Here is a 17,238-nt window from a genome sequence, read left to right as displayed (position 1 = left end):
TGCTTCCTCAGCTACTGCAGGAAGGTGGTTATAAATGCAATAGGTAAAAATAAAACAAACACTAAAATATAGACATAAAAGAAATATAGTAGTACCAAAAATAGTGCAATAAACAGTGTAATATAAGATGATAATTATAAAGAAAATACGTGTTAAATATTTGAACAATAAATGTAATGTTGCAAAATAAAATAGTAAGGAAACCTAGAATGTAGTGGTTGAGGATGGATGTATGGCTAATGGAATGAATGAGAAAGACTAGGAAAATTGTAGAATGAAAGAAACAGTACGACAGATAAGATGATACATGAAAGAGAAGAATGATAATAATAAAAAATATGAATAAATTACTAGAAATAAAAAGTCCCTGTCCCACACGAGATAGGGGAACGAGAGGTCCCCAACAGCGTGGACCATTTAAAAAAAAAAACAAAACCCCAAGAAACTGTGGCGGCCCTCTCCCTCCTCCAAAAGGGAATCGACTGCCACAAGCATACTAAACCTATACAAGTACTCTGAGAATTCCCCGTGCCCCAGAATATTTTGGCCAGACACGTGTCCATTTCAACTGTGCGCAGTACAATAGCAAAACGCTTAGTGCGGCTTGAATGAATTTCAACCGTGTACTGATGTGTACATAGGTCTTGTTGTCAGATAATGTAATTATTTGTCGCTGTTAGTCATTTGTCTTTCATTAGAGATACGATATTCCTCTCTTCCACTCTGATTCCAGCTTCTAAATCCACTCGTAGTCCTCCAAACACGTGATAGTTGATCATCAGGTGCACAATGGTTTGTTCCATCGTAACTGATATTGTAAATCTATTATTAAGGCCATGTCCAAAAGTAGACATTCCACAGCTGAAGTGATGTCAATTCACACTCATTTCAATTCACATCAAAGCAAAATACAATCGTACCAATGTGTAGTTGCCACAGGATAATATATGCTTGATTTATTGTATGTGTATTTTAATATAAATAATGTATTAATATGTCAATGTGATAACAAAAGGAACATAATATATCTAACATACAATATTAACACTTTATACATGTTTATATACAGCAGTATACTGTATAAGCGATTGTCGTGTTCGACATAAATTTATTGCATTAAACAAGACTTGAAAATAAGCATTAATTCACAGCTATAAAATACGATCCATTCTTCAATATAATTTGCGACCTGTCAAAACGTTATAACATTTGCTAATAGCAGTAAACACCTGTCCATAACACGCAAGCGATTTTACTCCTAAACTGTTAGAGAATAAAGACGGTAATAGTTTATATAAGTCGAATAGATCGGGACTTTATGAAGTGACCATTAGAGTAACAGAATTGAACGTTAAAGCTACGTTATAGCAGAATTTCCCAACAGCGTTATAACGTTATTAATATGTTAATAGCGTTAATAAATTACACTGCGATAATTAACTTTCATGGTTCGGGTGCGAGGCGTGCGAATTTCAACATATTCATTTAATATTCAGTAGATAATATCATCTACCTCGCGAGAATGGAACCGAGCAGACGTCGACATCTCTTCGTATAGCTTTCAATTAGATTTTAATATTTTTTTAATCGTAATCCGTTAGGATATTCAGATGCGAAATTGTCACGCGTTATAGCAAATAATATAGCTTACGGTAAATAGCAGATTATATAGCAGTTATTTTACAAAATGGAGATCGATTTAAAATCCGTTATCGGATTTTAAAAATGTGTTTAAATGTTTTTGCTTATAAAACGGCCATGAAATTTAAATGAGTTTTTATATGCATACATTTAAAAAAAAATTAAGACGCCATTTTGCGTTTTATTTCAAATACATTATATTATGATTACAACCTGTATATATAACACAAAAACATAATCCAAGACAAAAGCATATACATATTGATTTACTTGACTTTTAATATCTGTAAAGCTATATTTTTTATTACAGTGTATTTATCTGAAGATATTTGGCTCTTGTAACACACACGTATTAAAGTTCTGTGTGTAGGCGTCCAGATTATTCCATAAATCTATCACCTTAATGTTCATTTACACGTGGCGAGTAACTGACCCGCCAGTGGTACAGTAGCTCGCCTTTTTACTCATGCCAGTAGCTCGACTCGCATTGCCTGGTTTCAGATATGCGAATTACTGTTAAAAAAAGTAAGCTATTATCCTGTTGTACAAGTTAGTGCAAGTTTAAAAATAAAATGTTCGTGAAAAGTTGTTACAGATTCCATACGGAACCATACGGAGATTCAAATTGTTCCAAAGGTTTGTTAGATTTTTGTACATTTCTAAAAAAAATATATTTTTGTTGAAACTAAACCTATTCATCTTTGTGTAAAACCACAAGAGAAAATCAATAGCTAAATAAAATGAAACAAAAATTTTATGTTTAATCAGCTCTGGCCTGCAAGCAACTGGCATAGCAAAATTGAATGCAAATTGACGTACATGCGGAAGCCAAGTAGTTAGAGGTGGTAGGCGAGTAACCAGTAAAAACAAAACTGTTTTTTTTATTATTATAAGGTCCCTTCTATGGGGACCCCTCGTACCCCCCTATCTATTGTGGGACAGGAACTTTAATTTTATTTAATATTTTTTCGCGCTCTTCTATTGTTCCTCCTAAGATCTTCCATTTCTTTATTTTCCTTCTTTGTGCAATTCTTCTTTCTTTCCCATTCATATCCATTTTTCCTTTTATTCGATACCATTCTTTCTTCTCCTCATACTTTAACTATTACGATTTCTTTGTTTTTATTCTATATCACAATTTTGATCTATTCTAGGTATACATTTTTATACGAATTATTTTATTTACTTCTTTTTTTACTTGCTTGTTTTTATAATTCTATTTACAATATTTTTTTAGTTTTAGCTCAACTCTTGTTTTTTTTCATCACGTTTTCTGTAATCGTTCTGCGCAAAACGAAACTGTTTGAAGTAAAAAAGTAATGTAGCAACTAATATATAATTGAGTATTTCAAATTGTATTATTAATATGTATGAATTTTAGCTAATGTATAAATTTTAGCTGTATATACCCATAAGAGAATGTTGTGTAAGAAAAATTGTAAAAAATTATAAAACGCCTCGCAGCAGGGAGAAGAAAGATCCGTATCAAATAGTGGCAACCCTCTCCCAACTGTCTGCGTTTAGTTTAAGCGAAAAATAAATATTGTTAAAAAAAACACTAGCGATACAGATTAGAATTAATAAAAAAAACACTCATTGATTGTAGACTTTTGTCTTTTAGTATATAATATATTGTCCTATGGAATATTATTCTGGAGTAACGTTACAGATAATAAATGTTTATTGATATAAAAGAGCAGCTATTTTTTTAATAAAGCTGTTGATCCTCTTCTGTACGAGAAGTCAGAATGCCTGCGGACGCTAATACTGGCTGTATCAATACCACACTTGCTTTTTTTTGGTTACTTTCATAGCGTATTGTCTTATGGCATATTACTCTAGGGCAACTGTGCAGATTGAGTTAATATTTGAAAATCATTTTTTTTTAATGAAGGTAATATTTTTACGGTTGCGTTGAAATATAACTATAACAAAATAAGACCAATATTCCTCGAACTTTGAAGGAAAATTGCTTAAAAAGAAATCAGTAGAAAAAAAAATAAAAGTTAAAAATTAAGAATAAGTGTAAACAATAAAATAGCAAATATAGTAAAATAAAAATGAAAAGTATATACAACAAAATTTTTAAAATAAAATAGAGATTTGTAAAACTGAGGGACGAGGTGAGGAATGAATGATATCGAATGAAAGAGACAGGCAGAAGAAATGTGGAAAGAAACATGAAGTACGAAAGATTATAAGAATAATGCAAGAAAAGCGCAAAAAAAAAGTAATGTGAATAAAATTATTAAATTAAATAAAACGACCCTGTCCTTCCCAAAGATAGGGGTACGAAAGGACCACAATAGCGTGGGCCATAACAACATATATATCTATAAAAATTTTTTGTTTGTCCGTATAAACATACAAAAATATAAAAAAAGTCACACGGTGTTAATACAAGGAATAAAAATAAAATATGTACTAGTTTTCGTCTTCAAAAATTAAATCATTTATTGCACAAGGTAGTAAAATTCCAAAATCAATTTCATATCTGCCTCTGGGGAGATTCAAAATAAATATTAAAAAAGGTATATTATTGAATCCAAGAATTCTATACTGATGTTAATGCGTAAAATTAAATGTCGATGCTCACTCGGGAAGTTAATTATTGTTCCGCACTCTTTATAAAACTATATTTGTAAAGAACAACTGTTGAGTTTCTCGCCGGATCAGCAGAACTGCCTTCCGAGCTGTTGGTAGCTTCCTGTAAGGACAACACTGCCGACATTTTATGTTGATTGACGATACAAAATTGTAATGGGTTATTCGAATAAAGAATATTTTGATTTTGACTGAAGTTTTTTGGAGAAAATGTTTCGTAATTAACCAAAAAGTGATTGTAATTAATAATCATTTAATGTTGGCAAAGCAAGCATTGGACACTTTTTAAAAACACTACGAAGGGTATTTTTCCGTTATATATTTCTTACCAAAAATATCTGTTTGTTGCAAAATCAACGTTAAATACCAGTTTTTTAAATACTTCGGTACGAGCGTCGAGTATAGTCGACGGCCACAGGTGAGTGACCACAGCCGGCTTTTGCTTTGGCAGCCAGCTTTTGTGTGCCACACTTCTGATAAGAGTGTAACTGTAATGACAGAGATAGGTTAAAATTTCTTAGTTGACGAATATACTCGACGCTAGGACGCGCGCGTTCATATTACTGCCGTCGACTATAATCGACGGTTGGCTATGTGTATAGTTTTGTTGTCATCAAGCGCCGTACATAAGTGGTTAAACATTTAATTCGTCGATCAATTATTAACCTGAAAGTTAATCATAAATTATATTTCGTGTTACTATTCTTAAATATATAATTTACAAGCTTGTTATGAACGTTGGCGTGTCGAACACTGTACGAAGTGACCTTAAAATACTGCCACGTATTTATTATAAAGTGATTAATTCAAAAAAGATTATAATACCGGTTGAATTACAATTACATTGTTTATTGCAATTAATGTCTGTTATTGTATGTTTATTGCTGGGATGTAGTAATAAAAATTGTTTACGATAATCTATTCTTATATACGAACAGCTATGGCCCAATGGTAAAGTGCTGACACTTGGGATCTTAGGTCTCTGTTTCGATTCCCGTGAAACAATGTTATATATACATTTGATGCATTATTTGTATAGTATTGCCACAGCTCAGAAAGTTTATAGATGATGACCAGAATAACCTAATGGTACGTAACAATGATTGGCAATCATCACCGGTTGATCAGTGAAAAAGAGGAGTGGTGTCAGTTGAAGTTGATGCTGTAAGTCCAATGCTTTTACAGCTTCATAGGATCTGAGTTCACGGAGCGGTAGAGTCCGTGAATTTAAAAATAAAACAGAAGCTGGACAGACGCATTCCAGTTGTACGATGACATTTGCACTTAGTAAACCGCTCTACCCGAGTAGAGCTGTGTAGTGTTGATGTTGTGTATGCGGCTTGGGACGGCAGCGTGGACCACAGGCGAGCCAGGGATGGATTCGGATTCAACCTCGGTTCGCCCACGGTGTTCGCGGTTAGGGAAAGGTCGGCTGCCCCCTTAGAACAGGTGTTGGAAACGTGTGGTGTGTGATAAGACTACACACTCAATGCCCTATGCCAATAGACGAGAGATCTTAGTATAAAATAAAATAAAATCAAAAATATCTGGAAAGTTATTATTGCAAGCAAATGTACTAATAAAGTTACAGTAACTTAGCAGGAAATAGAACGCAATAGCAGTTCGTGTATTACGATAAAATTAATAACAAACCCATAAATGTTACAAGAGATTGTAACTTCGATTGCGGCTAAGTAAGAGTTGGAATAACTTAGTGTACCTTCGGTCTCCACGGCTGATTAGTGGAGTCAATTTATCTAATACCATCGTTAGATGTAATAGGTGTGGAATAATTCATTGTCCGTACCGCGATTACATTAATTTAAAAGATGATAGTGTGCCTCAGTGGTTCTCAAACCTACGGAATCATATTTATACGCCATGTTCAAATATTCAAAACTGTAAACATGTTATAGAAATACAACAAGTTTTTCTCATCAAAAATGTTTAATATTAAACACAACAATTTGATCACTGCGTTTGAAATCCTCTTAGTTGAAGGGAAGTTATTAGGAAGTTCTAAATAATTTTAGTTTCTATCTAATTTGGAGCCTTCTGGAATTCCTTTCATAGTATATTACACAAGTGGACATTGATAATACAAATTAATATGCATATATTATTAAAATAATTTTTTTTCCACGGACCCCTGAATTATACGAGAGAGTTTGAGAGCCACTGGCGAGTAGAGGCGTGGACAAACATCGCGTCTAGCGCGTACATTGGTCGCAATATTTCAGCTCTAGTGAATGCACCGCCGGCATGATGTATGGCGACAGACAGACAGATAAATTACTCATAATTTATGACCGTAGAACCGGTGGACAAATCGCGAACGCCTGTGACTCACGCCCGTTGCAAAGATGATTTCTCATCCGCGCGGCTGTAAAGCCAACTTTCGAACATCAAGACAATCATTATTGCAATAATCTATAAATTAAACTAGACAGTATATATTTTGTAAAATTTAATGTCATATTTCTATCCTCCATTAGCGATAATTATGGATTTTATTAACACAATAAATAAAATTTTGAACGAGCTAAGAGAAAATAAAAAGAATGTTCATTTGTATGTCCTTTATACAATCGTAAAATATACATTTGATCATGTGATGATCTTTAGCAAAGTTGTTGTGAATAAGCCTGCGAAGGTTTTTCAGTTGGTATGACCAATTTTCGACAGATGGCGCCCCTGACATTCTAATGAATCCATATATTGCCATGACAGTTCATGCTAATTTGAATTGAAACGAAAATCGCCTTATAGGCGTTCTTATATCCGTTCTTTCAAATTTATTTTAGATGGTGATATTGCACAGCTAGTATGTTTTAAATGTGAATATATATAAATGTATATATATTTACATGTACATATATATATATATATAATGAAGTAATGTCACAGTTTAGTCATGTTAGAATAAGAAAAAAAACGCGCCTTGACTAATTAAGCTATGGTAATTAAGAAAGCCGTGTTCACATTGGACAGTGGAAGTAAGCACTTTAGTACGGACGCTTGTTTTGTCAATTTTATAAATGATTACTTCCTCTATTGGTTCGCACGGTTAGTTTGTGATAAGTTTATATTTTAAAGCAAAATTAGTTTTTATTTACGATTTATTTCAAATAATATCAAAGCGACGCAATTAGATATGAACGAAAGTATGTGATACATGTAAGTAGCAGTGGGTAGGTTATATACAACACATATAGCCGCTGAAGCCTTAAGATTCTAGAGTAAGGAATATTGAATTGTACGTCCATGGGTGGATAGATGAACCCAGGGCCTTGGAAGACTCTTGATGCTGAACCGCTTCCCATTGGTCCTATTTGATATCTGGGGAAAACCTGTTCTGCTATGGACGATGAACTGAATGAAAATGAACACTAAAATTCGAAATTAGAACAATATAGAAATCTAGAATGCTGGTAATATTATAAAAAAATATATATTTACATATGAATGTGTTTGTTATTTGAGTGTAAGTGTGAATTGAGCTTAATGTTTGTTAAACATTGTTTCTATATAAATTAATTTGTTCAAATAATATATTTTAGTTGCAAATATAACACAATGGAGTCCATTTGTAATGTATTTACATCACGACTTGTCCTTCCTTAGATCACGAATCAATTTGGATGTTTTGGCGGGTAATTAAAACGAGTATTTCGAATTAAATATTTACGTATATTTTTTTTTCAAATTTTATGTCGGTTTATAACAAACAAATCTTTATGTCAACAGGGGTATCGATTGTGAGAAAATGACAGCGGATATTCCAGTAGGAATCTAGACGTAACAATTAACGTCTGTGTATGGAACGATATCGTAAATCTCTTTAACATTTTATGTTTATACAATAAAACACTGTGTTAATTCTGACAGCAATGGAACGTAAGAAAACTGGTTTAAAGTTACAACCGAGTGGTGGGAACGCAAAAGATACATTCGCGGTAACATTTAATATTTAAATACGCGCCCCGCATTCTATTCCTTAGCATAAAGTCGCAGATATGTGAAGTCGAGTGTCGTGATACATAGTTCGCTAATAATACAAACACAATTAATTAACAATCCTCAATAATTACGACAACAACTTAAATAAAAAAAACAAAAAAGAACTATTTAAATTACTTCTATCGTATTTGGTACATAGAAATTTCGTTAGTCTAACTAGAAGTACAGGCCCGAGTGAGTCCGTGCACTACGATGAACATTACAAGTTAGAGATCACAGCTGGTGCGCCCACTGCGGGCTTCACGTCCGTCGGCGGTGTGACCGGGAACTGGAATAACACTATATGTACACGCGTCCGTTCCGAGTCCTTTGGGCGTTAGCGATCGGCGCCCCCCTTCTTGTGTCCGTGGAGCGCCGTCGGTCCTCAAGGGTGCAGGGGGCGCGGCCCGAACAGAGGGTACGACGGGAAGTAGGCTGCGAGCGACGGGTGAGGAGGCAGAGGGAACGGCAGCGGCGGCGAGGACACCAGGTGAGATGGCTTGCTGTACGGGTGGAACCTGGGCGTCAGAGGAGACAGAGGCGGCGTCGGATACGTCCTCTGCAGGAGAGGGTGCGTGGCACTCAGCATCGACAGACTTGGGCTCGACTCGCCGCTCGCCGTGTGCGACCTCAGATGCTGGAGCAGTTCTTCAGACGTTGAGAACCGTTTCCCGCAGTAAGCGGAATCACCCGCCATCCAACTGCACACGAACGGCAGCTGAGACGCCGCAGCTAACGCTGCCAGCTGGGCATGAGCGTAGGCCGCCGCCGCAGGATGCCCACTCGGCAATGGAAAAGGAGTTTTAGCATGATCACACTGGGAACAACCAGCTGGACACACAGCAGACTTGAGCAAATGAGAACTTAAAGAACACCCAGTGCAGTACGGATCTCTGCAAATGCCCAAATCACTGCCGGGCGCCTTCATCCTCGCATAAGCCAGGTACGGATTCAATCCATTCTTCAACGCGTGATGTTGCGCAGCCATCAAACTGCTGGTCATCAGATCCATCGGCAGAGGAAACCCGCTTGGTGGAAGTCCACCGAGAAACGCCGATGAAGTGACAGGTACGCTTGGCTTGAAACTGGAGGGTTCTTTGGTATCAGCACTGGAGGTTAACGACGTCGGTATATAAGGTAACTTGGATGCTGAACTGGTAGACTCCGAGTTGGATTTTGTCGGAGTCGGAGAATGTAAGGGGCTGGAACGTTCGTCCGATTTCTCCGAAGGCGTCTTGCGGTGCGCAGGGGGCGAGGTGCGCTGAGAGGACGAGCTTTGGTTGCTGTTGCAGCGGCCTTGAACCGGGGTGGTCGACGCACTGCCTTTGGACGACAAGGGTGTTTTGGAGTGAGCGTTTGCCGAGGACCTGTCTTCGGGTGTCCGTGTCTTTTCTCTCGTCGTGAGACACGACTCGTAGGGCTTGAAGCTCGGTTTGTTGTCCATGTGAGCGGGCGCCTTGTCTTCGTATTTCTTGCTGGCCTTCTCCGCTGCGGAGATGAGCTTCGGGTTTGGTGTATCGGCGCCGATAGCGCTGCAGGTCTGAGCCAGAAGTGCCAGCGGGCTCTTTTTTGCGTCGAGCTGCAACAAAGAGAGGTTTATGAAATGAAACGTCGGGTCGAGGTTGCGAGTGACGGGCGCACAAAGGGAGCGAGCGGGGAGGGTGGAGGGCGGAGGGCGGGAGGTCCAATCACGCGACCGACGCGCCATTATCCGCGCGTCTGGCAGCCGACGGCTCCGCTTGACATTTCACTCGGCTCCCGCATGATGTAATCTCGCAGTGAAAAGGGCAATTTGTGCCTCCGAATTTGCGGCCCGAACTCGACGCGGCTCGAGACCATTGTCACGGGAGTGGCGTTAGCCTTCCCGCTCATTTCCGGGGGAATGCTTAACGACCCAACGATTACGAGTGCCTATGATTTGTATTCGAACTTGTCGTTCGACAATTCGCAACGGAAACGGTTTCCTGTATATTTATCGTCACATTACAATTCCTACTTACATTAAAATAGTTTCATTGTAGAAAACAACAGATGGCGTTAGTTGTGCTATTAAATTTCAACTTTACAAAAGAAAACTTGATTTCTACATAAATAAACTACACTAAGGTAACTTCGAATTAGTTCATATATTTTAACTATTACATTTGACACATTCTATAACATATACATATTTGTAAAGGACCCCAAAACTACTCCATACGAGATACATATCGCCTTTTAATATTGTCTGTAGAGATGATGGGCTTATTTTCTGTAATTCGGAATGGTGATTTTACACATTTGTTTAGATTTGTAGTGTCAAAATTTACCGACTTCACGTTGTTTTGCTGTCTTTGGGTAATGGTGATTTTATATCATTTATAGCTTGTCCATATATGAACATATTAATTGTGTAATTATATATTTTAAGTACGTATCAAGTCAATAATAAATAGTTGAATATTTATAATATAAATGTCCTTGAGTTTTTAAAAATAGGAATATGACATTTCCTTATGAAATATTGATCGTTGGTAAATTTTGCAACTTATTATTTCCAACGTTTGAAAAATAAACTTGTGTTAATAGAGCATATTAACAAACAGGTACTTTAATGGGTAAATAAGGATAGTTACCAAAGATACTAAATTAAATATCAGAGCTTTTGCGACCAAGTTCTTCATGGAAATATAAAATAGATTGTATATAATAAAATTCAATAGTTATAAAATCAAAAGAATGGTTAGATAAATAAATCTACCATTTCTTATCTAGATGGAATATTATTATTATCATTTTTTTTGCTATATTATCATTGTGCTATTTATAATTTTTGAAACTAATGAATTTTGTTTTAAATGGAATAATTACAATTTATGGGGGGCATTGCGTATAAAATGTCGGTAATTTATTTATCACAAGGGCGGTAATTTTCTTGATTTAATTTAAAAATATTCTCTTTCATATGCCCAAATGTACCCATGGTAAAAAAGCATAAATATTATTTATTTACGCATCAGAAATATTTAACAATGCTATATATTATAAGCATTATAGTAAACATAATGTTTTAGAAATAAAACTTAATATATTAAAGTTGCGATTGATTATTTACATTTGACGTATGTCTTGTTATCATGTATTAAATAAAATATATAGCTATATATAATCATTATATTATTTTTACAAAAAAAATATGTTTTAGCAAAAGGCATAAATCTTCAATATACATAAATATCTGTTTTGGTAATAATTTCTGTTCATATTAATTTAATATTGAAGTTATTTAAAGCTATTTAATATGTCTGCTATTTAAAATATAATAATTATTATTTTAGTTGAAGATATATCGTAAAATTGAATTCAAAAATAGATGTTAGGTTATTAAAATGTAATAGATTTCTTTTAACGTTTTATGTAGCGTGTAATAAAAACGTTTCGATGTTTTGTAACAAAAAAAACGAATCGATTTTACCGACAGTAACTCGATTCAAAGGTACTCGATTAGTTACCCTTTTTTATACGCTTGCGTCGAATAATAAACTTTTTATAAAAAGTTAAATGGCTGCGGTTAAAATAGTTTTTTGTTTTGTTCCACCGCCAAGCGACGGATCAGTGTCTTTATAAATAAACGAAAATTATTATAAAAGAACTCCTTGGAAATTCGTTTTAAATTTTACATACACGTATTTTATATTTATGTTCATTCCCTTAAATCTATTATTATTTATCACCAATTTTGTTACGAAAATAAATAATGTAAATCCAATTTCAAATACCTTTTACATTAGTTTATACGCAGGAAAGTTTATTTTTATTTATGACCTAAGTAATATCCGTTCAAAATATTAAATAGCATATTATTTTTATTAGAATTTTATATTTCATATTTTAATAGCTTCCATTCTAATTTTTAAGTAATTTTTCAGTAAAGTGATGTTTTTTTTTAAATATAATTTGTTAGATGTCATTTGTATAATAATCTGAATTTAAATTATCTTTCACAGACATATATATAAATTTTTTGTCATCTTGAATTAAAAATTCATTTATTTCTAAAAGCTTTATGCGACATTACAAAATGTCTGTCAAATATAAATAAGAGTTTATATAAATTAAATTTACTTTATTAAACTTTAATATTGTAAAACAAAAACTTGTCTTTTTGTGTTTGTTGTTGGTAATGACTATTGTTTTGAACATAACCTTGAAGTTTACATTTAAATAAGTTACTAATTCGTTTGCACTTCGCATTTTTAGTTACTGTTATTTAGATATTTACATTATATCTAACGAAATATATTACTCTGTATTTCCTTGAGATTGAAACGCGCCGGCAAATTTCCTACTCAAGACAAATATGTGTATTTTATATTGCGACATACACATTATTGTTTATATACTTGTGTATTTTATATTATGTTTATAAAACTTTAAATTTGTTATTCAATATATTAAAACAATTTTTTTCAGTCTGAAAGACTAAATAACTCCTATTATTTTAGTTTTATGTTATTCAATATTAAAAGTTTAGTTTTTGCTGTATTAATACATTTTTAATTTAAGTGTGTTCGAATTTTGATTACAAAACGATGTATATATCACAAAACTTCCTTCATTATAAGTTCTTAATACAATTAAGTTACATATAATTTTGTCACAGCTTTGGAATTGTTCCTGACTACTATATCTTTTGCAATAAGGACTTAATATTTTTTTAAAAGAAAGTCAGACGCAAAGCAATGTTAAATTTCAATTTAATTAATTGAAAAACTACATATTCAAAGAATTTCGCCGCTTTTACAATAACACAATCTTAACCTGCTTGATACTTTTTGTAAATTTTACGGGATATTGAAATAGTTTTTTTTATTTGCAACACTGAATTAAAAAAAACGGATATGAAAACAAGATTCGAAATTTAAATAGAATGTTCCAAGCACATTAAAGTTTGTAATAAAAATTTATATAGCGAAGTAGTGTTTAAGTAAGATACGAGCTTTTTGCGGGTTTGCGCGTGTATGGCAAGGTGTAAATAAGGCTGTCCATCAACGCACCGTGGTCGGCAGCGGCGAGAGGTACTCCGGTCTCAGATACTGGTTACTAGACGTGAGCATATTGCTCCACAACAGATTATCCTTTTCCAGTTTTGATGTTTTATTATCACACAAACAATTATTTTATCACTTCACGTAATTGCTGTCAGCACATAATCCTCAGGTGTCGCGTCGCGTACGTCTGCCTTGCACGGCTGTCTGCGGCGGACTGTGTGTCGTACCTCTCCTTCCCCCCCCGGCGGGCTGTCACTGGCTTCGCCATTTTTGCATTCTGTATACTTTGCGGGAGCTTAGACGTCTTATCCCCACCAACGTTTGACACCCCACCCTTTCGCTCGCGTGAAAAATCGCCGCAAAGCTATGATGAAAGGATGCCATAAAACATTATTCCAGTGCAAAGGATTTTTTTAATTTATAATACAACCTCGAAATCTACTCCTCGATTCATTTCTCATTGGTAAAAGTAACATATGATTTTAAACGGATGTACGTTAATTTTTAAATCGTTTGCTGTCAATTATGGTATACCATATCTAAAACTAACGCAATGGTAATATAATAATTTAAATTAATTATTATTTACTATCCGTAACTACAGACTTTTACTACCATAACTTATTGACTTGTACCATTCCAATATATAAATATAGTTTAACTAGCTGATCCCGCAAAAGTTGTTTTGCAAAAAAAAATAAAGTTTTTAATTAACAAATGTAAGATAAGGGTTGATCGTAGAGGGATGAAAATTTAGGTTTGTATGTATTTTTGTATGCTGTATCATAATAAAATAAAAACCAAAAAAATTGTCTAAAAAAATTAAAAATAAAATTTAGGGGTAGACCACCTTATCACTTAGGGGTATGGAAAATAGATAGTAGCCGATTCTCAGACATACTGAATACGCATATAAAATTTGGTAAAAATCGGTCAAGCCGTTTCGGAGGAGTTCAAGTTCAAACACCGTGACACGAGAATTTTATATAGTTTAATATAACATATTTCATAGTGATCATTTTATACAGGTTGATTGGAAAGAGGTATAAAAGCTTTAAACCTTTTTACTGATAAATGAGTTAAATATTAATTCATTTAAGGCTTTTAGATATGTAACTATATGTATATGGTTGGATATACTATAATCGCAATGCTTGGAAGGCAGGCGATCGCAGTATGTCATTATTGAACGCAGAACTCTTGCTGCAATTCCTTCAAGTTTTATTATCGACAAATGAGGTACACATTCATTTATTTAAAGCTATTACATCTATAAGCAAATACGTATACATTTGTATTATTTTAATATCGTAGAATGATATGTGTTTGTAGAAAAAAAAAAGGTTGAGTTTTGTTGCAATAAAACATGCAATCCGGTCAAAGGCGATGCGACGCAGCCGGTAAATTGAATAGCCTGGTAAACGGATCGGTAATGGTTGAGCCGATTGACGTTAGTCACGGTCGTGATTTACCATTTACAGACGGGTACCTCGGCGCATTTAAATTCAGTCAGTCAAAATGTTTTGCTTCGCCGACGGTCAATGTGATATTCATACAAAAGAGGATAAGATCATTATCGTACGTGATTTATAAATTGTGTTAATTAAATTATTATGTATATATTAGAGTTGCCTGTATTTAATTTCATTTATATATTAATGTAATAATTTATATTCAAGTCTTTTGCATATCATTTAAGATTGTATATTAAAGATAAATAATACAGATGAAATACAACTAATTTTCAAGAGATATTTATTTGAGTGCGAAGTATATATATTATCAGGAATGAGGAGATTCGTAAACGAACGAAAATAACCGGTACAGTTCAGAATATTGCTTCAAAGATAAAGAGGAGATTCGTAAGAGAATGATAAACCTAATATAATTTAGAAGATTGGGTCTACAAACAAGAGGAGATTCGTAAACGAGCGAAAATAACCGGTACAGTTCAGAATATTGGTTCAACGATCGAGAGGAGATTCGTAAGAGTATGATAAACTTGATACAGTTCAGAATATTGACTCTGCAAGCGAGAGAAGATTCGTAAAGGATCGAAAATAACCGATATAGTCCAAAAGATTGGCAACTTGAATTGGCGGTTGGCATGTCACATAGCACGCAGAAGAGGTACATCTGGAGAGGAGACCAAAGACCGGTAATCTCAACTTAGGACATCCAGAAGCAAACTGAACAGACGAACTTATTAAGTTTGTTGGTATATACCAGATATAGAACGAGGAAGTCCATCATTGGATCTTTTTAAATATAATTGAATCGCCAAATATGTATAAAAAATTGTTGAAATGTATGTTTAATTGTACAATAATTTTACAGGTATAAAATGAAGTGGTATAACAAAATATATGTACATCTAATATATAAAATTCTCGTGTCACGGTGTTCTAACTTGAACTCCTCCGAAACGGCTTGACCGATTTTTACCAATTTTTACATGCGTATTCAGTATGTCTGAGAATCGGCTACTATCTATTTTCCATACCCCTAAGTGATGAGGGTGGTCCACCCCTAAATTTAATTTTTAATTTTTTAGACAATTTTTTTGGTTTTTATTTTATTATGATACAGCATACAAAAATACATACAAACATAAATTTTCACCCCTCTACGATCAACCCTTATCTTACATTTGTTAATTAAAAACTTTAATTTTTTTGCAAAACGTTTGCGGGATCAGCTAGTAGTAGATATAGATTATGAGCAAATATTAAATAATTGATTTGTGTTTACTTTCAAATGGTAGCTGTTGAATAGTCCGTGGTCACTGTGTAGGGATTGGGGTCCAAGTCGACCACCGGCGAAGGGCTAAAAGCGTTGATTCATTGTTTACTTAGTTTTAAACAAAACAACACGGTCTTTGTAATATCTGACCCCTTTATTCGTCAACCCTTTTCAAATATCGCTGTGATAATTTCGAAATTATATCTCAATTGTTAAAATTTATTTACCTTATCATGTTTATTTAAATAAAAGGCTATATAATAAATGAGGCTTATATTAACGTATCTGTTTTGATATTTTAAGAATGTTATCTTTACTCGATAATTTTAAAAGTTCATTTTTAGTCGTATATTTAATTTGAAAGGCGCCACGATATCGCCTTATGTATATGGTTGGGAGATACAAATGTGATAGGACTTTAATCTTGGATTAAGAATGCTATGGAGAGGTTATTATTTTATGTTTTTACAGATAAACAATTACCTTCATGCTTTAGTATAGTGGAAGCATCTAGATGTTTTTTTGTGATGAGTTTTACTGTTTATCTTAATGGTATTTAATTTGTTTAATTATTAAAATATTGCAACTTCGAGAAGATTCTGTGACGGAATTTCACTATTTATCATATGGAAGCTTCTAGAGATTTTTTTTCCGACTAGTGTTAACTATTTACCAGTGTGGTAAATAGTTTTCTCCATTATCCACCATTATACTCCATATTTCACCATTTAGAGTTTTCTCGAATTTATTGTTAAAAAACACTGACTGCGTTTACCTTTTACAACTATACAATGATAGTTTTTGTGACGGAATTTCATTATTTATCTTAGCGGCAATAAAAGTTTCTTTTGGCGGTGGTAAGAATTTATTGGAAACAAGGCAAATTCGAGATATTTGTGTGTGGCAGAAAATATATTATGTTTTTAGAGGCACCTACAGTTGGAAGTACGCAGAGTTTTGAGGATACTTACTTACTAAAGACAATGAAAACTGCGAAATTATTTAGAAACGGAAATTCATAGTTTACTTTAATGGCATTTACATTTTCTGCGAATTAGAAATGACAGAGAGACTACTAATACAGGATAAACCTTAAGCATTTTTTTGTAACAAAAGGCCTCTGTTTACCTCAGTGGCATTAACACTTTCCACGAATTGGGAGATCTAAGTGCTTTACCTGTTATGACTACATTTCTAACTAAATTCTCGATTTAAACCACTG

At 34.0% G+C, this 17,238-nt stretch overlaps 1 protein-coding gene across 1 annotated transcript; it reads right to left on the bottom strand.

The window, feature by feature from the left end:
- Positions 1 to 7,945: 7,945 nt before the first annotated feature.
- On the bottom strand, positions 7,946 to 13,526 carry elB (elbow B). The gene is made up of 2 exons (XM_068775070.1): positions 13,281 to 13,526; positions 7,946 to 9,823 (listed from the first exon to the last, which is right to left on the bottom strand). The coding sequence occupies exons 1-2, from the start codon at positions 13,338 to 13,340 to the stop codon at positions 8,630 to 8,632; spliced, it is 1,254 nt and encodes a 417-aa protein (XP_068631171.1). The 5' UTR covers positions 13,341 to 13,526; the 3' UTR covers positions 7,946 to 8,629.
- Positions 13,527 to 17,238: the final 3,712 nt, after the last annotated feature.

The sequence above is a fragment of the Battus philenor genome, unplaced genomic scaffold (assembly GCF_028537555.1).
Source record: "Battus philenor isolate CCGP_79_NKW_IND1 unplaced genomic scaffold, ilBatPhil1.0.hap1 SCAF_8, whole genome shotgun sequence".
In the NCBI taxonomy this organism is placed as follows: domain Eukaryota; kingdom Metazoa; phylum Arthropoda; class Insecta; order Lepidoptera; family Papilionidae; genus Battus; species Battus philenor.
The sequence above is the reverse complement of the archived record's forward strand: the minus strand, read 5'-3'. Positions and strand labels throughout refer to the sequence as shown.

Bases quoted from the DNA above. Each gene is read 5' to 3' on its own strand.
- elB (XM_068775070.1), bottom strand. From the start codon at position 13,340: ATGCTCACGTCTAGTAACCAGTATCTGAGACCGGAGTACCTCTCGCCG. The intron at 9,824-13,280 runs GTGCGTTGATGG...TCTTTGTTGCAG, and splicing joins TCTCGCCGCTGCCGACCACG to CTCGACGCAAAAAAGAGCCC.